This window comes from Amblyraja radiata, chromosome 2 (genome assembly GCF_010909765.2).
Source record: "Amblyraja radiata isolate CabotCenter1 chromosome 2, sAmbRad1.1.pri, whole genome shotgun sequence".
Classification (NCBI taxonomy): domain Eukaryota; kingdom Metazoa; phylum Chordata; class Chondrichthyes; order Rajiformes; family Rajidae; genus Amblyraja; species Amblyraja radiata.
The window spans coordinates 134,745,693-134,767,837 of NC_045957.1; the positions used below are offsets into that span (position 1 = coordinate 134,745,693).

Genomic DNA, 22,145 nt, shown 5'->3' on the forward strand with positions numbered 1-22,145 from the left:
ATTGTTGAGCTGCTCCCATAAATAACCATGTGAGATTTTGATGCAATAATGATATGTTAAATACGTTTCACAACAAAAAGGTCAGGATAGTTTATTTAATATTCTTGAGTACAAGGTGCGTAAAATAGGAAGGAACGGTGTTAAGGACTTGTAGATCTGTGGAAATAGGATGCCTTAGGAAGGCAAAACACATTAGGTTAAGAAGCAAGAAGGGAGATCTCATATTACTATGGGCATTCCATTGTGTTCAGGTGATAGAAAGCCTGGACTGCAATACACAATAGGTGCAGGAGTAGGCCATTCGCCCCTTCAAGCCAGCATCGTCATTCAATGTGATCATGGCTGATCATCCACATCATAGAAATCATAGTTATCATAGGCATCGTAGAGCAGTGAACAGGCTATGATGTCTGTGCCGACCATGATACCAATTTAAACTAATCCCACCTGACTGCAAATGGTCTACATGCCTCCATTCCCTGTCAGTTCACATGTCTGTCCAACTGCCTCTTAAATGTAGCTCTCATATCTGATTCCACTACATCCCCTGGCACTGTTTTTCAGGCACCCACCACTCTCTGTGTAAAAACTTGCTTCATAAACTCCTTTAAACGTTCTTTTTCTCACCTTTAATGAGTTGGATTGTGGGTCAGTGCAATGCAACTCATTAATATCAAGCATGATGAAAATGGAAATGGGCAATATAAATGTCACACATTCCAATTAAACTTTCATGGCTGTAATGCAATGTCGATATCCAGAGGATCGAAACCAACCGAACACAAAGTGATGTCAGGATAAAGTAAAATGTACCTGCATGTCCATGCTTATTTATCCTTCACTCTCTTATACCATGTCACCCAAAAATTGTTTACAATCTTCAACATCCAATCCCACCATGGAAAATTACAAAGAAGATAAATTAATTAGAAACAAACTCACATTCTCTTTAATGCAAGTTTCTTTTCTCGAGATGCTTTGCACTTGTATCTTTTGATTGTAATTATGTCATCATTTTCTTTGTCTTGTGCAGCCTTGCTGGCAGCCTGATCTTTTGCTTGAGTTTTGTCATCTTTTGAGCTTAAAAGAGAGGAAGATTGCTTACAGGATTTCAGAAATCATATTGTATTAATTAATAATTCATAGCTAAGATCCCAGAACTCTGTAAAAAGAGAATGACAACATGTTTTATTTGTACAGATTCTTCCAGTCTTGATAATTTTACCAAGTTGTTGGAGAGCAAGTACAAAATCTAAACATATATCAATCTAAACATTTATTAAACAAAGAAGAAGCATTTAGAACAACATTGCAACAGGCCCTTCAGCCCACAATGACTGTGCAGAACAAGATATCAATTTCAATTAATCTCCTCTGGCTGCTCCGGATTCATATCCGTTCATGTGCCTTTCTAAAAGCCTCTTAAGTGCCTTGAGCATATCTGCCCCCACCACCACCCCCGGCAATGCATTCCATACCTCACCTCTTTCTGTGTAAAAAAACCTGCCCGCGCATCTATACATAACTAAAACTGATCTTGTGCTCTTTTGGTTTGCATGGTTTTTCTATTTGAGGAAAAACAGTACACGATAGCGCTACGACTTTACATCAGCTCACTCACCTTTCTCCTGTGCTGCGAGTGCACCAAGTTCCATTCCGATCAGTAGTATGTTGTAAAAGTTAGCGAGGTATAAAAATCTTAAAAACCGCGCATGCGCAGATCAATCTCCTCTCCTGCGAGTCAGCGCCACGCAGATTGGTCGCTTCTGCTGTCACTTCCCGGGACGGTCCATCTCTTCCTGTGCCTCCTGAAGGAGGCCGGTGGAGGTCTCCAACCGGACACATTTTTCGGAAGGACCGGAAGCGACCCCGCGCGAAGTCGGAGATGTCGCCGATGTCCCCAAATGGAAAGCGGAGTGTCTGATCCCGGCAGAAGACAATGTCCTGCGCCCGCTGTGAGTCCCAAACGCAACGCCCCGCGGCTCCAGCCCCTTCCCTTCGGGTCCCCATTGCTGGCTTCTGCCCCCATCCCCCGTGATACCCCCCCTCTCCCCCATGGCTCTTCTCCCGTCCTTTCTCCGAGGTCTCCACCACCGCCACACGCTGGTGCGGCCGTAACTTCTGGTGTTTCGGGGGCCGAGCCGAGGATCCCCGCCGATGGCTGGTGCTCCTCTGGTACACACAAGAAGGGAGAGGAGCGGCAACCTCGCGATCCTGGGGAGCGAGTGTAGGGGAGGAGAGGAGATAGAGGGAGAGGAATTATGGATGGAGGGAGGGAGTGACTGAGGGTAGGGAAAAGGAGAAGTGAAGGAGGGATTGGGGGAGGATAGGAGGAGAGGGAAAAGAAGAGGGAGGAGGTGAGGAGGGGGGAGTGGGGTAGGATGGGGAATAGAGGTAGAGAACGGGGGGAGTAGAGGAGGAGGGAATAGAGGGAGAGGAGAGCAGTGGGGGATGTGAGGAGGCTCTGCGGCGGTGAGGAGTGGGCTCGGTGGGGCTCGCGCTCGGCGGGGGTCGTGAGGGCCGCGTTTGGCGGGCGGCGGGTCTGGGCCGGCGGGCGCGCGCGGTGCGGGCGGGCTTTGGGCGGGGCGGCGAGGGGCCCGCCGCGTGCGGCTGCCGAAGCGGGGAGAGAGTACTAGGGATGAGGGGAAATGAGCTGCGCATGTGCTGTTGGGGGCTATGGGTGAGTGGTGGAATATTGCGTTGGGGGACCAAGTCTCATGTGTGACAGGTGGTCCCACTTAGTCTAGTCTCCTTTAAACTTTGCTCCTCACTTTAAACTTATGTCTTTCTAGTCTTTCAGATGTTCATGCTAGAGATACAGGTTCTGACTGTCTATCATATCTATGCCTCTCATAATCTTCTATTAACACTCCCCTCAACTGCCAATGCTCCAGGGAAAACAATCCAGGTTTATCCAACATCACCTTATAAGTGATATCCTCTAATCCATGCAACATTAAGTAATACTTTTACAGCTTCTCAAAAGCCTCCATATCTTGCTGTAATGGGGTGACCTGAATTGCACACAATGCTCCAAATGCAACCTCATCAAAGTGTTATAAAGCTGTAACATAGTGTCTTGACTTATACTAAGTGCTAAACTGATGAAGGCAAGCATACTAAACACTTTCTTTACTGTTCTATCTAGTTGTGCTACCACTTTCAGGGAGCTATGGACTTTGACCTCAAGATCTCTATGAACATCAATACTTTTAAGGGTCTTGCCACTAACCATTTACTTTCCCCTTATGTTCAACCTCCCAAAGTGAAAGATGCTTGGATTAAAATCCATCTGCCATTTCCCCACCCATAACTGTAACTGATCTAAATCTCGCTGTATCCTTTGACAGCCTTCCTCACTGCCTGCAACTCCACCATCACTGTCAGTTGCAAATTTATATACCAACCTATTAACATTTATGCCCAACTCATTTACATTTTTCACAAACAAACTGTCCTAGCACAGATCCCAGTGGAATACCACTGGTCACAGACCTCCAGACAGAATAACACCCTTCCACCATTATCCTCTGTCTTCTAACGGAAAATCAGTTCTGAATCCACACTAGAGAATGGCAATGGAATTAATCATTTAATGAGGTCCATTGGATCCAAGATAAATGACAAGATATAGGAGAGTTAGTAGATGATTTGGATGAGGGAATAGATGGCTTTGTGGCCAACAATTACTTTAGAAATTGACAAACAGAATAAAGTCTTTGTAAAAAAATGTTTCCATATAACCTCACCAATGTAATCAAACACCATAGGTAGACAAAAATGCTGGAGAAACTCAGCGGGTGAGTCATCATCTATGGAGCGAAGGAAATAGGGAAAGTTTTGGGTTGAAACCCTTCTTCAGATTGATGTGAGGGTGGGGGGCGCGGGAAGAATAAAGGAAGAGGTGGAGCCAGTGGGCTGAGGGAAGGCTGAGAAGGGGAGGAGAAAGTAGGGACTATCTGAAATTAGAGAAGTCAATGTTCATACCACTGGGGTGCATACTGCCCAAGCGAAATATGAGGTGCTGCTCCTGCAATTTACGGTGGTCCTCACTTTGGCCATGGACACCATTGTCCCTTAAGAACACAGTCTGTCAGTTTCACCACAGGTGGCCATGGAAATTGACAAGCCATTGTTTCCATTGGCACGTACAATGTATTAACAATCTAGCATCACATTTTATTTTTGAAAATCCTGCAGGGCAAAGAACTTTGTTATTGCATGTCTAAGATACTGTAGTCCCTACACCATTGTCCCCAGTGACACAACTGTTTCCCTAATGGACCTGTCCCACTAAGGCGACTCTTTAGGCAACTGCCAGGGACTACAACATCTGGCGGCAATCTACGACAACCTACGAGAGCAAAAATTGTCGTCACTGTCGCCGAAAATTTTTCGACCTGTTGAACATTTCATGGCAGTCGCCTGCAGTCGCCCAAAAAATCATGGGACAGGCTGATAATTTGGGACAGGCCCATAATGTCACCCAATAGTGGGCAGGCCCATAATGCGATTTTCTATAACACAGGTTTTATTTTAGGAACACAATTATCACGATATAGTAGAACTACTTTTACAATGAAAGTAATTTAGTGCACGAAAATCTTTTGCAGTATATGCCAGAATTGTTTAATTAAAAGCCCTCGCCAATATGGGAGTAAAGTGGCAAAATCACTGGACTACACCGACAATCATTTCAGGGCAAATCAACAAATGGGATTTTAGGACTAATGCAGTGAGTGCAACCCTGCCGCAAGCTTAAAATACTAGAGCCACAAAAAGCTAGTGATTAGCTGTCACATCTGAAGGGAACGTAAGATGCTAGAAGCATGCACATCTGATCCATCACCCTTTTATTGAACTCACCCCTATGCAGTTTGCCAAATTGAGAAGTCACAATACTTTATATGTGGTTCTTAAAATCTGAGCCAGCCATTTAGCAAAGACACGGTCATTTAAATATGGCTGCTGATCTTTAATCGAGAAAGAGATATCAATCAGTCAATCCTATCTGTGTCCGGGCCGGGTGAGGTTTCCCCTGTTGCCGGGCCAGGTGATGAAAAGCCCCACGAACGGGCCGATTCAAGCTCCGCTCTGATGTTTGCTCCACCAGGGTGTCTCCCTCCTCCAATCACTGCGCTCTATCCTCAGTCCCAACCCCCTACTTCCGCCTCTGTCCGACTTCCCTCCTCCAATCATCACGCTGAATCATCATGCCCCTCCTCCACTGCATGCTGACCACGTCTCTCTCGTCCAATCGGTGCCCTCGATCATCAGTTCCACCCCCACTGTCTCGTGGAAAGCGGAGATTTTTAACAACTTTTTTTTTCACGGAGTTTTAAAATCCGGGTTACAAAAAATGGGGGGGATTGTCCCCCACCTTAGTGCAGACAAGGGATGGAGCACAGGAGTGCCTCAAGGGCCTGTCCCATTTACGCGATTTTTTCGGCGATTGCCGGCACCCGTCATAGTCACAGCAGGTCGCCAAAAATTTTCAACATGTTGAAAATCCAGCGGGGACCAGAAAAAGGTACAACTCTTTGGGCATCTACTCACGACCATACAGCCGTCACCCCGTGACAAATTTGACTTTTTATGGGAGCTTTTTATCATTCTTGAATCGCAATTTGAATCAAATTAGATCGGAACTGAAACCTCTTTCCAGTGGGGTAAAAAAAAAATGCAATGTGGCTTCAGGAAGAGGAAAGGAATTAGGCTGGTAGTCATGGAAACCTCAGAGTGCTTTGTGGTCCAAAACTGTTTCTGTAGTGGATAATGATGCATTTCTCAAGATGGATCTGAAGAATGCAGTTCTGTGACGATAGGACTATTGTAGGATTTCCCAGGAATTGCGAGCAGCACTACAGCCAGGACATTGAGCATGTTAAGTATATTGTTGCCTATTTTCTTTTTTTATCATCCTTCCTTAAATGCAGAGAGCTAAGGTGTACAACTGGAAAAATAATGCAGTGAGACTGTGAAAGTATATGAAAACTAACCAACAAAACAAATTTAAGGTTCATTTTTTTGTGTTGAAAATTTTCCACACTTGAAAAACTCGATATTATCTAAGACTGTAAATATAGTTCTAGTTACTTATATATCAATCTTAAGGTTGGTAAGTTCATAACATTTCACATTAGATACTTACAACTGTTGATGAGATGAATCCAGGCGCTTTAGGATATATTCTTCTCTTTTTGCATCCCTTATCTTAGACTTTGGAAGCAGTTTTTTTCTCTCAAGTTTATTCTTATCCTGATCACTAAATTTTTCACTCTGATCAAATTCGTCGCCAGTAAGTACTTCTGTTTTCTGGATCTTACGAGTATTTGTGGATTTCTTTTGTAGTGCAAAGTTCTAATAAAAGTTACAATTGACAAGAATTTCAAAATAATACAAAATGAACATGTCAGCGAATATATACTTTTTTATCAATCCACGTATGGTTACAGTAGTATTGCAGTACTGTCTGGGAAAAAGATGCTCCTCAGGTGCCTTTTAAATCTTTCTTCTCTCACCTTTAATCTATTCCCTCAAGATTTAGACTCTCCTACCCCGAGAAAGAGACTGTGACAATCTATGCTCATCATGATTTTATAAACAAGGTCTCCCCTCAACCTCTTACATTCTTCCACAGGTGTACAGTAGAGAGCATATTGCCTGGTTGTATCAAGGCTGGGTTCGGCAACTTGAATGCCCAGGAGCGAAGAAGACTGCAAAAAGTGGTGAACACTGGTGAACACATCACTGGTTCTGACCTCCCCACTATCAAAGGGATTTTACAGGAGTCGCTGCCTCAAAAAGGCTGCCAGCATCATCAGAGACCCACACCACCCTGGCTACACACTCATTTCACCCGTGCCATCGAGAAGAAGGTACACGAGTCTGAAAACTGTAATGTCCAGGCTCAGGAAGAGCGTCTTCCCACGAGCCACCGGCTTATTAAATACTACAACCCCCAAATAAGCTCTGAACGACATAAACTTGGGCACAATGGTTTTGCTTTCTGCACAATTATTGTCTGTGTTTTTTTCTTTTTGTGTGTGTGTGTGTGTGTGTGTGTGTGTGTGTGTGTGTGTGTGTGTGTGTGTGTGTGTGTGTGTGTGTGTGTGTGTGTGTGTGTGTGTGTGTGTGTGTGTGTGTGTGTGTGTGTGTGTGTGTGTGTGTGTGTGTGTGTGTGTCTCTCTCTCTCTCTCTGCAAGCGGCGTGCCTCAATCAGAGCTCTGAATAACAGTGAACTAATGTCTCCACAGCTGTGAGTACCCATAATGTGGTTTAAAAATGAAAATATGGTTAGTTTGAGGAAAAAAGCACTGCCTGCAAATGGTTTGGATTGAAGTAAAAAGGAACCCTCTCTCTCTCTCTCTCTCTCTCTCTCCCTATCACTCTCTCTTTCTCTCTCTCTCTCTCCCCCCGTCTCTCTCCCTTTCTCTCTCTCTCCCCTCCTCTCCCCCCCTCCTCTCTCCCCCCTGTCCCCATCACCCCCCCTCTCCTCCCCCTCTCCTCTCCCCCCCTCCTCTCTCCATCCCCTCCTTTCCCCCCCCTCTCTCCTCTCCTCTCCCCCCCTCCTCTCTCCCCCCCATCTCTCCACTCCCCCCTTTCTCCTCTCCCCCCTCTCTCCTCTCCCCCCTCTCCTCCCCGCCTCTCCTCCCCCCCTTCTCTCCTTCCCCCCCTCCTCTCCCCCCCCGCCTCTCCTCTCCTCCCTGCCTCTCCTCCCCCCCCTCTCCTCCCCCCCCCCCCCCCCCCCCCCCCCCCCCCCCCCCCCCCCCCCCCTCCCCTCTCCTCTCCTCCCCTCCCCCCCCCTCCCCTCTCCTCTCCTCTCCTCTCCTCTCCTCACCTCCCCTCTCCTCTCCTCTCCTCTCCTCTCCTCTCCTCTCCTCTCCTCTCCTCTCCTCTCCTCTCCTCTCCTCTCCTCACCTCACCTCTCCTCTGTCTCTGCCCCTTCTCTCTCTGCCCTCACTCTCTAACCGCCCCCCCCCCCCCTCCCTCTCTAGATGTGACTGCAAGTTGGGGGCTATGCATGAGTAGATAGGGTGGTTATGGGGTAAAAGGAGCAAATTAATAATATTAATATAATATCAAAGGGGGTAATTAGCGTGAGTGCGGGGGGGGGGGGGGGATAGTTAGTGTGTGTGACGCTGCATGCCGCCTTCCCCCCCACAACCGCACGTTGGGGGAACAGACCCAACGGATCTGCACTTGGTCTAGTTTTATTATATTGTTTACAGTGTACTATGTTTACATGTGTAAGGAACAGCAGATGCTGGTTTAAACCGAAGATAGACACAAAAAGCTGGAGTAACTCAGTGAGATAAGCAGCATCTCTAGAGAGATGGAATGGGTGACGTTTCAGGTCGAGACCCTTCTTCAGAATTTCATTGTTCTATTTGGGACATATGCCAATAAAACACTCTTGACTCTCTTGAAAACATCCCAATATATTCAACTACTCCTTATAATTCAAATTTTCGGGTTCCAGTAATATCTTTGTGAATCTTCTCTGCACCCTTTCCTGCTTAATGACATCCTTCCTATAACCAGGTGATCAGAACTGCATACAGTAGGTAGCCTCACCAAGCATTTCTACACTTATAAAAAAATATCTGCATGCTTTGTCTCAATGCCTGACCAATAAAGACAAGCACACCAATCTCCTTCTTCACCATCTTGTCAACCTGTCAACTATCCAAATGAAACATCTCACAGCTGTCAGATTTACAGTAAATTCCTTTTGCCATTTCTTGACCAACTCCCTAATTCATCTTGATCCTGTTGCTGCAGCTGAGACTGTAAAATGGAGCCAAAAAGGGAGCCTCTTTCATATGGACTCAGTGGGCTGTTCTGTGTATACTGTACTGACCGGGAAGATTGCGCTTATATACGGGGATAGTTTTGCTGAGCTGTATGTAAGAAATGTATTTCACTGTACCAGGTAAATGCGACAATAAAGAAACCATTGATCCATTAATCTCATATACATAATTCACTGCCCACAATACTAACAATCTTGATGTAATCTACAAACCTGCTAACTGGGCATTTTCAATGAAATCCTTAATATGGAGGACAAACAACAGTGGTCCCTCCTCCCCCTCCTCCTCCCCCCCTCCTCCTCCCCCCCTCCTCCCTCCTCCCCCCCCCTCCTCCTCCCCCCCCCTCCTCCTCCCCCCCCCCCTCCTCCTCCCCCCCCCTCCTCCTCCCCCCCCTCCTCCTCCCCCCCCCTCCTCCTCCCCCCTCCTCCTCCCCCCTTCCTCCTCCCCCTTCCTCCTCCCTTCTCCTTCCTCCTCCCCCCCCTCCTCCTCCCCCCCCTCCTCCTCCCCCCTTCCTTCTCCCCCCCTTCCTCCTCCCCCCTTCCTCCTCCCTTCTCCTTCCTCCTCCCTTCTCCTTCCTCCTCCCTCCCCCTTCCTCCTCCCTTCTCCTTCCTCCTCCTTCCTCCTCCTTCTCCTTCCTCCTCTTTCTCTCCTTCTTCTCAAGTTGTAGGACAACTTGTTCTATTTGATCTTATTTGATTGTGCATGCCAGGTTGATTGCATTAGTTGAAACAGGGCAGTTGCAATGTCCCACCCCAGTGACAATATGATAGATAATAAATACTAGCTTTGCAAGAAACATTCTCCCACAGAGGAATAAAAATATCCTGACAGATATACCAATTAATTTCTTCATGCAAGTAGAAGTAATATGTAACCGAATAAATGTGGATTAATTTATTTTAGAGTTAAGAGTCAATGATCTCAACATCGATATTGTAGTTTCACAACTGGGCTCTTAAATCTAATCAAAGGAAACTATGGTTTGAGAGGAGAGTTAGTTGTGATTGATTGGAAAGATACAGTGGTGGCCAGGCAATGGTTAGCATTCAAGACTATTGCATAAGTTGCAAACAAAAATCCTTTATGGCACAGGAACCATAAAGGAAAAATAATTCATTTATGGCTGATACTAGAAATTGAAAATGAAATTAAATCAAAGGAAGAGACTTGTCAAAAATGACTACTGACTAGTGGCACTAACGTCCGCTGTGATGAAGTGTTTTGAGAGACTGGTTATGATGCATATCAACTCGTGTGTTAGGAAGCACCTGGTTCCACTACAATTTGCCTCCAACCACAACAGATGAACAGCCAATCTTGCTGGCTCTCCACTCTGCAATGGATCACGTGGACAACAAGAACACATACGTCAAGCTTGTTAGTACCCTTCTTAATGAAGAACCTATAAATTACATAGATTCACCACCCTCTGGCTAAAGAAATTCCTTATTTCCATTTTGAAAGCACGTCTTTTTATTCTGAGGTTGTGCCCTCTGATTCTAGACTCTCCCATAACTGGAAACATCCTCTCCATGTTCACTCTATCTAGATCTTTCGTGGTAGGTTTCAATGAGATCTTCCCCTCATCCTTCTAAAATCCAGTGAGGACAGGCTCAGAGCCTTAAAAAATTCTTCATGCGAGAATCATCCCTAAGATCATTCTCGTAAACCTCTGAACCCCTTTAAAAGCCAGCTCATCCTTCCTCAGATGTGCAGCCCAAAACTGCTCACAATAAATATGAGCCTCACCAGTGCCTGATAAAGCCTCATCATTATATCCTTGATTTTACAGTATATTCTATTCAACTCAATATCAATCCCAGCATTGCATTTGCATTTCTTGTCGCTGACTCGACCATCTACCATCTACCTCATTGGTGACCCTCAGACTATCTTTGATTGGACTTTATTTGGCTTCCCAGAAGTTTAATAGAGATAGAAACATAGAAACATAGAAAATAGGTGCAGGAGTAGGCCATTCGGCCCTTCGAGCCTGCACCGCCATTCAATATGATCATGGATGATCATCCAACTCAGTATCCTGTACCTGTCTTCTCTCCATACCCCCTGATACCTTTAGCCACAAGGGCCACATCTAACTCCCTCTTAAATATAGCCAATGAACTGGCCTCAACTACCTTCTGTGGCAGAGAATTTCAGAGACTCACCACTCACCACTCTCTGTGTGAAAAATGTTTTTCTCATCTTGGTCCTGAAAGATTTCCCCCTTATCCTTAAACTGTGACCCCTTGTTCTGGACTTCCCCTACATCGGGAACAATCTTCCTGCATCTAGCCTGTCCAACCCCTTAACAATTTTGTAAGTTTCTATAAGATCCACCGTCAATCTTCTAAATTCTAGCGAGTACAAGCCAAGGCTATCCAGTCTTTCTTCATATGAACGTCCTGACATCCCAGGAATCAGTCTGGTGAACCTTCTCTGTACTCCCTCTATGGCAAGAATGTCTTTCCTCAGATTAGATGGCTTCAGAGATAGTGGATACTCTAGTTGTTAACTTCCAATCTACTGTAGTTTCTGGAATTGTTCCTGACAAAGTATTCCTTCACTCAGAGGGCTGTGAATCTTTGATGTTGTCTCAAAGGGCCAAATCCTGCTCCTAGTTCTTTAATTCATATGCCAATATGCATATATGCATTTCTCTAATCTGGCAGATTGGTACATTAACATCTTGGCAAAAGGACAGGCCTCTGGAAATGTAGAACTCCAATGACATGATAGTTTAGATTATAGCCACAACCTTCTAGATAACCAGAGATGCTATCTTAATATCAATGATGCAGTTGGTAGAACTGCCACCTCACAACTCCAACTCATTGCGTTTGCGCATTCTCCCTGAGACCTTGTGGGTTGTATCCAGTTGCACTGGTTTCCTCCCACTTCCCAAAGGCATTGGGATTGATAGGTAAATTATCCACGGTAAATTATCTCTGTTATCTGGGGAGAATGGTCAAAGTAGTGCAGGATTAGTGTAATGAATGCTTGATGATCAGTATGGACTCAGTGGGCCAAAAGGCCTGTTTTTGAGCTGTATGATTTTATGACATAAATTGAGTTTGCAGGCTTAATGTAGGGAAATTAACCAGGACTAATATGACTTAGACAATGGAATAACAAAACAATATATTCATGTTTTTTAAAGACTACATTTATTGTAAACATATTGGATGGCGGCATTAAATTTCAAGGCTTTATTAATAAATTGTGTAAATGGACAAAACCCTATCAAATGCTAATAAACATATTGAGATGTGACGATGCCCAGGAGTGTGTTGGAATTGCCAAGTCTAAAGGTAACAAGAGAATAGTTTTCAACAACAAAGTCTAAAGCAGAAGTGGAATCAGGTAATGTTGCAAGACTAAAATAGGCTTTTTAAATAATGGCACAAATATATTATCTAATTCTCAAGGCAGGGCCAAGAATAACACCACATTTGTGAACGTTCTTGTTCGGTTTCAGAGAATTTCCAAGGAAAGGGTTTATGTTAGGGAATAGAGTTTGTGATGCAAGAATTAAGACCTGCTTAGATAACTTCTTCTATAAGATAAATTATTTATAAATATGATCAATAATGGTGGTTCCAATAGAGATCCAGCAATTACATGCTGCCAATTTGAAGATATGCTCCTAATCCCCACTCTCAGTCTCTTGCCACGGATTTAGTCTCTAGCTAGGTTCAACATCTAGCTTCAATTCTGTGAGATTTAACTTCACAAATAATTGTTCATGAGGGACTTTCCCACTGAAAGTCCATATTAATACCATCCACTGACATTCCTGTCTACTCCTTTAGCCAACTCTTCATCATGCATGAACTACTCTTTATAAATCAGCATTGGCTCTATCAGCTGAAAATTTATAATTATGAACTCTACCAGTTTCACTCTAACAGATGTTAAGGTAACTAGTCTATATTTCCTCACTTTCCATCTCTCATCTGTCTTAACCCTTTCTTTTGATATAAAATTCTTAGAGAATCGGACAGGGTAGATGCAGGAAAAATGTCCCCGATGTTGGGTGAGTCCAGAACCAGGAGTCATAGTTTAAGAATAAGGGACAGGCCATTTCAGACTGAGAGGAAAAACGTTTTCACCCACAGTTGTGAATCTGTGGAATTCTCGGCCACAGAAGGCAGTGGAGGCCAATTCACTGGATGTTTTCAAGAGAGAGTTAGATTTAGCTCTTAGGGCTAAGGGAATCAAGGGATATGGGGAAAAAGCCAGAACGGGGTACTGATTTTGGATGATCAGCCATGATCATATTGAATGGTGGTGCTGGCTCGAAGGGTCGAATGGCCTACTCCTGCACCTATTTTCTATGTTTTCCAAAACATTTGCAGCAAAGGTCACTGAACAATAACCTGTTATATGAAATGTGATCCAAATGTTCTCACCTAATTCAGACATGCTGAGATAAATTATATTGATACAAGATACAAGATAGATTTATTCATCACATGTGCCAGATGGCACAGTGAAATGTAATTCCCATACAGCCGTACAATAAAAAAAGGGACACAACACACTATAGGGTTTGACATAAAACATCCCCACACAGCAGAATCAAAGTTTCCCACTGTGTGGGAAGGCACCAAAGTCAGTCTCTTCCTCCATTGTTCCCCATGGTCAGGGCCTCCCCAAGCTCTCCGCAGTTGCCGCTACGGGCGGCCCGATGAACAACATCCGTATTGTTTCTCTTGTCACTGCTATCGCTGAGATTTAAATGGTTTAGAGTCCTGCACTACCTTGGTGATGTTTAACATTCTATTGCTTACTTGACAAGATCTGTCATCAGAAGAACAAGATAGTAAAAACTATTACTAAATGTCACGGAAAATCTAAATACTTTAAAAGTTCACGGTTTAGAATAATTGCCTCTCAATAAAGCATAATTTTACATTTAGAGCAGAAAAACAAACCAAATAAACTTATCGTAATCAATTGGAGGATTATTCCTTTACCTGTTTGACTGTAACAAAGACTAGTCCACGAATACCATAAATAGAGACCCAACCACTACCCCCCTTTACCGACAGCCAATCGCCTGGCTCAAGTTGGCCTAACACCGAACAACTTCCTCAACACCACTCACTTTCTCTGGATCAAAGATGTACCTAATAATAATAATAATAATAATAAATTTTATTTGTTGGGCGCCTTTCAGACATCTCAAGGACACCTTACATAGATTAACAGGAATATAAACATATAATCAGAGTAAAATAAATAATAAAGACATCACAGAGACACAAAATAATAACAGAATTCAGTCCAAAAACAGAAAATCAAAACCACAATGTGAAGAGAGAGCAGCGGCAGCCAAAGCGCGCCAGCGTCCACTCTCCCTTCACGGCAGCCATCTTGGACAAAGACTAACAGGATTACGTAGAGACAGAAAATCATTCCCCCACAATGGTTACTACTGTGGGGGAAGGCACAATGTCAAGTCCCCAACCCCAAGTTCACCCAAAGTCAGGCCTGCCATCGCAGTTGCCTCTACGGAGGCCCGATGTTCCTGGCCGTTCTCACCGGGTGGTCTTGCCCCGACATCGGGAGAGTCCTCTCAGCGGCTGGGCCACCTGGAACGGCCGATTCCAAGCTGTAGACCGTGGCTTCCGGAGCCGACAAGGCCGCGCCGGTTTGGAGCTCCCAGGCTCCCGATGTTGAAATCGGCGCCGCCCGCTCCGCTCCGCAGACCCGCAGCCCGGAGGTGTTGCTCTCGGCGGTCCAGCTCACCGGAGCTCCAGCGCGTCACTCTAGCGCGGCGACCCAGGCAGGGCATCGCCTGCTCCGCTCCACGATAGCGCTCCAGCGCTGTGCCGCCACCGAGGCCGAGGTGCTGGGCGGTCCCCGCCAAGAAACGGCGCTCCAAGCCCGCTGGTAGGCCGCGAGGACGGGTCGATGGGCAGCCCGGAAAAAAAGCTGCCTCACCGACCAGGTAGGGACCGAGAAATAAAATTGCCCCCTACCCCCCACATTGAAAAGTCAATTTCTCCAAACGGACGAGACTACCTAAAAAAGTTTTTAAAAAGCGAGTTTAACGGACGGCTGCTGGTTAGCAGCCGTTCCCCCAAAATGGCTCCTCCTCCGACAAAAAATGACACATGCATGTGCTCAAAAAATGAGAAAACTAACGCGGTCACAGGGAGAACATACAAATTCTGTACAGACAGCATCTGCAGTTAGAATCGATCCCAGGTCCATGGAACTGTAAAGCAGCAACTCTACTGCTGCACCACTGTGCCACTCACTCCTCTCTCCCCTTCCTAGATTTTTCCATCTCCATCATAGGGGAAAGGTTGCATCCAGAGATTCCAACAGCTATTTTGAATATGCTTCCTTCTGTCTGTCCCCTGTAATAACTTTATGTTATATTAATTGAAGGGATGTGGGCTTTGCAGACTGAGCCAATATTTAGTTGTCCAAACCTAGTTGCCCATGTGAAGATGCTGATGAACTGCTTTTTTAAACCGCTGCCGTCTGTGAGGGGCGGGTGCCAAGGAAGTTCGAGGATCTTGACCAGCGACAATGAAGCAACGGTGATATATTTCCAAGTCAGGATGGGCTGTGGCTTGGAGGGCAACTTCCTGGTTGTAGAGTTCCCATGCTTTAGCTGCCCTTGTCCTTCTAGCTGGTAGAAGTTATGGGTTTGGAATGTGCTCTCTGAGGAGTCTTGGTGAGTTGTTACATGGGTTGGCTGAGTGAATGGTTATGGATGAGATGTTGATTGGTGATCTGTTATGTCCTGTTCCGTGTCTAGCTTCTTTGAGGCTATCATCCAGGCAAGTGGAAAGTATTCCATCCACCTGGCTTGATTCTTGTAGATGGTGGGCATGCATTGGCGAGTTAGGATGCGAGTTACTTACCACAGGAGCCCTAGCCTCTGACCTGCTCTTTCAAACACATTGTTGATATCATAATTTCCTGGTACTTGTGTTGCACAAATATTACTTGTCCATGTCTTGCTGCATTTAGTTATGGGCTGTTTCATTATCTGAGGAGTCAAGAATGATACTGAACATTTTGCCATCATCAGCATATACCCCTACTTCTGACCTAGGTCTTGATATAAAGGACAGTTACTTTGGAGTGCAACTATTTTGTCTATGTTACGATCAAGGCTGTAGTTCTAGTGGAACCCAAACTGAGCTTCTATGATTAGGTTGTTGCTAATCTAGTGCCAGTTTATAGCACTGTTGATCATCTTCCATCACTTTGCTAATAATCATGGGTAGACTAAAGGAGTGATAATTGGCCAGGTTAGATTTGTCCTGCTTCTTGAGGACAGGACATAAATGGACAATTTTTCACATCATTAGGTAAATACCTAATGTTGTAGCTGCACATGACCAAGGGCACAGAAAGTTCTGGAGTACAAGTATTTCAGTACTCATGCCAAAATGTTGTTAACCCTTATTGCCTTTGTTGCATCCAATTCCTTTAGCCAACCCAATTCCATTCACTGTTGACATTTGCTTTGATGATATGACATTATGCACAGCTGTCTCTGAAAATGACCGTTCTTCCTGAACCCTCTACCATCGTAATAGGCCTCTTGACTGCATCGCATCTACGCCTCTACTCTTGCACTTCTCCTCCTTGAAAAAACAAAAGCATGCTCCCCATGGCCCTTGTCTTCCACCTCACCAACCACCACATTCAGTACAACATCCTTCACAATTTCAACCAGCTCCAAAAATATTTCACTACCAGATGCATTCTCTCCCCTTCAGCATTGCTCCCTTCAAAATTCCTTGGTCAACACTTCCGTGTCTATCAACCACTCCCCGTCTCATGGCACTACTGCATGCAACTGCAGGCGATGCAGCACTTGTCTTTTCATCTCTTCCTTTACCCCCATCCATGGATACAAACAGTGCTTTCAGCTGAAGTGGTGATTCAGTTGTACTTCTTCCAATCTAATGCCCTGCATGTGATCTCCACTGCAATGGAGAAACCAAAACAGAGATCGGGTGATCACTTTGCAGAGCACCAGCAATTCAGTCGGAGGGCCATGGGTTTTTGTTTCTTTGCCAATTTAATCAACATTCCGCTCTGACCCTTCCCTCTGTGGCCTTCTGCACTGTTACAGCAAGGTCCAACGCAAGAATATTAAATTCTTAAACATCACACTTTTTTCTGTATGTATCATAAATTGCCATTTATGCCTGTAACCATTTTGACATAGCTTTCTTATTCTATACGTAGTCTGAGCTGTTGGGTATTTTACGCAGCTTTACTATTCACAACACGTTATAACTCATTGTCCTTGAAATAGTTTCCTCAACAGTTCCAGAGATGATGCAGAGAACTGTATGTGAGAATAGTAAAACTTAATATTCACTTTGAAAGTGTTTGGCCTTTTTCAAGAAGAAATTCTAGGCCGACTACATCCCAGCTTCAATTTTTCAGAATAGAGCAATACAATACTCCTGTAGTAATTATTTTAAGAAATGGTGCCAACATTTTATTCCAATAAATATTTTTCTCTTTAACGTTGATGGTCTTGATTCATACTGGGGCAGGGGTAGACATCTTGGTCCACAAATATCTCTTCAAAGTAATCCCTCGTTTGTGAACCATACAAGATTATAACTATCTCAACATAGACCCATGTCAAAATTTAAAAAATCGTGCAGACAAGAATATTCTAAAGAGACAACTTTAATTTGTATAGGTTCAGTTAACAACCATCACATAATACTTTCTGTATTGATAAATAACAGATGTTCACCGAATGTTGTTGGTGATGCTAGATGAGTGACATTTTGCATGAGTGAAATGGAATGTGGGTTTCTGTAATACACTGGCAATGAAGTGCTTTTGGATGAGGTGAAATGCACCACATCAATTCAAGTTAGATATTCAGGTTTCATCGGCGACTACAAAATGCAAATTATTAGGCTCTGTGTGATGGCATTGCCAAGTTGCAGCTTTATCTAAATCCCTGTCACTAGTATCAGAAACATATTTCAAAATAGCACTCCAAATTCCATTGCTACTGGTATGTGAAACCTAAAGTGGTAGCATATTGATTACAGGACATTCCATCACACTTGCTGCCAATAAATTGCTTTTGAACTATAGTCAGTTTTGTAGGCAAACCCAATAGCGAGTCTGCAAATGCTAAAATCTGAAAATAGCTAAATGACCCATTAATCTGTTTTTTGGCACTATTGATCGAGTAAAGAATATTGGCCTGTATGATGGAGCAACTTTTAAGTTTAGTTTAGTTTAGAGATACAGCGTTATTCAAGTTGTTATTCAAAAGTTTTCAGGGCATCTTTTATATTTATCTGCAGAGAATTATCTGCAATTTAGTCCAAAAATTCAAAAGTTTTTAGGGCATCTTTGATATTTATCTGCAATTTCGTCCAATCAAAAGAAGGACACATTTTAGAGCAGATGACCCTCAAACCTGAAACATCAGCCAAAGTCATGTGTAGAATTGTACTCAGATTTAGAACAAAATACATAATCTTTTGATTGAGTCTTAGACAGTGATTTAAAGGTTGAAACCAGAAAACAACAGCAAAAGTAAAGATTTGAATTAAAATATAGATAATGCATCTGAAAAAAAAGTATAGAATGTGCAGTGAAGGGGTTAAATCTATGAGAATGTGAGAAAGAGAAAAAAAAAAAGAGATGGGAGTAAAATGAGTAAATATAGCCAATGAACTGGCCCTCAACTACCTTCTGTGGCAGAGAATTCCCCAGATTCACCACTCCCTGTGTAAAAAATGATTTTCTCATCTCGGTCCCAAAAGATTTCCCCCTTATCCTTAAACTGTGACCCCTTGTTCTGGACTTCCCCAACATCGGGAATAATCTTCCTGCATCTAGCCTGTCCAACCCCTTAAGAATTTTGTAAGTTTCTATAAGATCCCCCCTCAATCTTCTAAAGTCACATGGGAGGCCTGGTCCCCCAACACAATATTCCACCACTAAGCCATAGCCCCCAATTGCGCATGATCAGCTGATGGTCCCGCACTAACGGCAGAAGTTAAGCAAAAGTTAATAACTTTGCATTTAATATTTCCATTACCTCGCCATCTCTGTTCCCACTACTATCCTCCTCCATTCCCCCTCATCCCCCAGCATTCTGTCCCCCTCATCTTGACATTCCCTCTTCTTTCACCTGAGAGACAGGGAGAGGGGGGGTGGGAGAGATAGAGGGAGGGAGGGAGGCAGAGAGAGAGAGAGAGAGAGAGAGAGAGAGAGAGAGAGAGAGAGAGAGAGAGAGAGAGAGAGAGAGAGAGAGAGAGAGAGAGAGAGAGAGAGAGAGAGAGAGAGAGAGGGAGGGAGAGAGAGAGAGAGAGAGAGAGAGAGAGGATGGAAGTGAGGGAGGGAGGGAGGGAGGGAGGGAGGGAGGGAGGGAGGGAGGGAGGGAGGGAGGGAGGGAGGGAGAGAAAGGGGAGGGAGAGAAAGGGGGAGGGAGGAAGAAAAGAGGGGGAGGGAGAGAGAGAGAGGGAGAGAGGCAGAGGGAGAGAGAGGGAGAGAGGGGGAGAGAGAGGGAGAGAGAGAGACAGGGATTGAAAGAGGGAGAGGAAGGGAGTGAGGGAGGGTGAGCAGGAGGGAGGGAAAGTGATGGATGTATCAGTTTAACAGTGAATAGGGGTGGAGAGGGGTTAAAGAGGGTGGATGGATAGAGGGAGGAGGGATGGGAGAGAGGGAAGGAGAGAGGGAGGGAGAGAGGGAGAGAGAGGGAGGGGAGAGAATACTTTCTGAATGCACTGTTTTTGTGTTAGAATGAGGCCAGATCAAATAGCTTCATTGACTTTACCCTCATTGACTTTACCCTCAAGAACTTTACTAATACTCTCCTCTGCCTTGCTGAGCTGGTCCTTACCCTCAACAACTTCTCCTTCGACTCCTCCCACTTACTCCAAATCGAAGGCGTACAGTGCCTTGCAAAAGTTTTCATACCCCTTGAACTTTTCCACATTTTGTCACGTTACAACCACAAATGTAAATGTATTTTATTGGGATTTTATGTGATAGACCAACATAAAGTGGTGCATAATTGTGAGGTGGAAGGAAAATGATACATGGTTTTCAAATTTTTTTACAAATAAAAAACTGAAATGTGTGGCGTGCAAAAGTATTCAGCCCCCGAGTCAATACTTTGTAGAACCACCTTTCGCTGCAATTACAGCTGGAAGTCTTTTGGGGTATGTCTCTACCAGGTTTGCACATCTAGAGACTGAAATTTTTGCTCATTCTTCTTTGCAAAATAGCTCAAGCTCAGTCAGATTGGATGGAGAGCGTCTGTGAACAGCAACTTTCAAGTCTTGCCAGAGACTCTCCATTGGATTTAGGTCTGGACTTTGACTGGGCCATTCTAACACATGAATATGCTTTGATCTAAACCATTCCATTGTAGCTCTGGCTGTATGTTTAGGGTTGTTGTCCTGCTGGCAGGTGAACCTCCGCCCCAGTCTCAAGTCTCAACAGGTTTTCTTCCAAGATTGCCCTGTATTTGGCTCCATCCATCTTCCCATCAACTCTGACCAGCTTCCCTGTCCCTGCTGAAGAAAAGCATCCCCACAGCATGATGCTGCCACCACCGTGTTCAGGGTGATGTGCAGTGTTAGTTTTCCGCGACACATAGCGTTTTGCATTTAGGCCAAATACTTCAATTTTGGTCTCATCTGACCAGAGCACCTTCCTCCACATGTTTGCTGTGTCCCCCACATGGCTTGTGGCAAACTGCAAACGGGACTTCTTATGGCTTTTTTTCAACAATGGCTTTCTTCTTGCCACTCTTCCATAAAGGCCCGATTTGTGGAGTGCACGACTAATAGTTGGCCTGTGGACAGATTCTCCCACCTGAGCTGTGGATCTCTGCAGCTCCTCCAGAGTTACCATGGGCCTCTTGGCTGCTTCTCTGATCAATGCTCTCCTTGCCCGGCCTGTCAGTTTAGGTGGACGGCCATGTCGTGGTAGGTTTGCAGTTGTGCCATACTCTTTCCATTTTCGGATGATGGATTGAACAGTGCTCCGTGAGATGTTCAAAGCTTGGGATATTTTTTTATAACCTAACCCTGCTTTAAACTTCTCCACAACTTTATCCCTGACCTGTCACTGTGTTACTTGGGCTTCATGATGCTGTTTGTTCACTAATGTTCTCTAACAAACCTCTGAGGCCTTCACAGAACAGCTGTATTCATACTGAGATTAGATTACACACAAGTGGACTCTATTTACTAATTAGGTGACTTCTGAAGGCAATTGGTTGCACTGGATTTTATTTAGGGGTATCAGAGTAAAGGGGGCTGAATACTTTTGCACGCCACACTTTTCAGTTTTTTATTTGTAAAAAAATTTGAAAACCATGTATCATTTTCCTTCCACTTCACAATTATGCGCCACTTTGTGTTGGTCTATCACATAAAATCCCAATAAAATACATTTACGTTTGTGGTTGTAACGTGACAAAATGTGGAAAAGTTCAAGGGGTATGAATACTTTTGCAAGCCACTGTAGCTATGGGCACTGGCATGGGCCCCAGCTATGCCTGTCTCTTTGTCGGGTACGTCGAACAATCACGGTTCCAGGCGTACACTGGCTCTATCCCCAAACTCTACCTCAGCTACATTGACGACATCAGTGCTACCTCCTGCACCCATGCAGAACTCACTGACTTCAACTTCATGACCAATTTCATCCTGCACTCAAATTCGCTTGGATCATCTCCGACATCTCCCAACCGTTTCTAGATCTCACTGTCTCCATCACAGGAGACAGACTATTGACCGACATCTACTACAAACCCACTGACTCCCATAGCTATCTAGACTACACTTCTTCCCACCCTGCTTCCTGTAAGGACTCCATCCCCAAATCCAAATTCCTCCATCTACATTGCATCTGCGCCTAGGATGAGGTTTTCCATGCCAGGGCATCAGAGATGTCCTCATTCTTTAGGGAAAGGGGGTTCCACTCTTCCATTATAGATGAGGCTCTCACTAGGGTCTCCTCGATATCCTGCAGCTACGCTCTTGCTCCCCCCCTCCCCCCATTCGTAACAAGGACAGCGTACCCCTTGTCGTCACCTTCCACCCCATCAGCCGTCGCATACAGCATATAATCCTCCAACATTTTTGCCACCTCCAACAGGATCCCACATCTTCCCATCTCCACCCCTTTCTGCTTTCCGCAGAGACCGTTCCCTCTGCAACTCCACAGGTACTTTCCACTGCAACCGCCTGTCCCTTCACCTCCCCTGTCGACTTCAACCAAGGACCTCAACAGTCTTTTCAAGTGAGGCAGAGGTTCACTTGCACCTCCTCCAACCTCATCTACTGTATC

At 44.7% G+C, this 22,145-nt stretch overlaps 1 protein-coding gene across 1 annotated transcript in view; it reads right to left on the reverse strand.

Moving 5' to 3' along the window:
- Nucleotides 1–22,145, reverse strand: part of odad2 (outer dynein arm docking complex subunit 2) — a 336,903-nt gene that overhangs the window by 259,877 nt on the left and 54,881 nt on the right. Inside the window, exons 8-9 of the mRNA XM_033016188.1 lie at nucleotides 6,152–6,360; nucleotides 943–1,080 (exon numbers count right to left, since the gene is read on the reverse strand). Of these exons, the coding sequence (XP_032872079.1) occupies nucleotides 943–1,080; nucleotides 6,152–6,360 (347 nt within the window). The remainder of the gene's footprint in view (nucleotides 1–942; nucleotides 1,081–6,151; nucleotides 6,361–22,145) is intronic.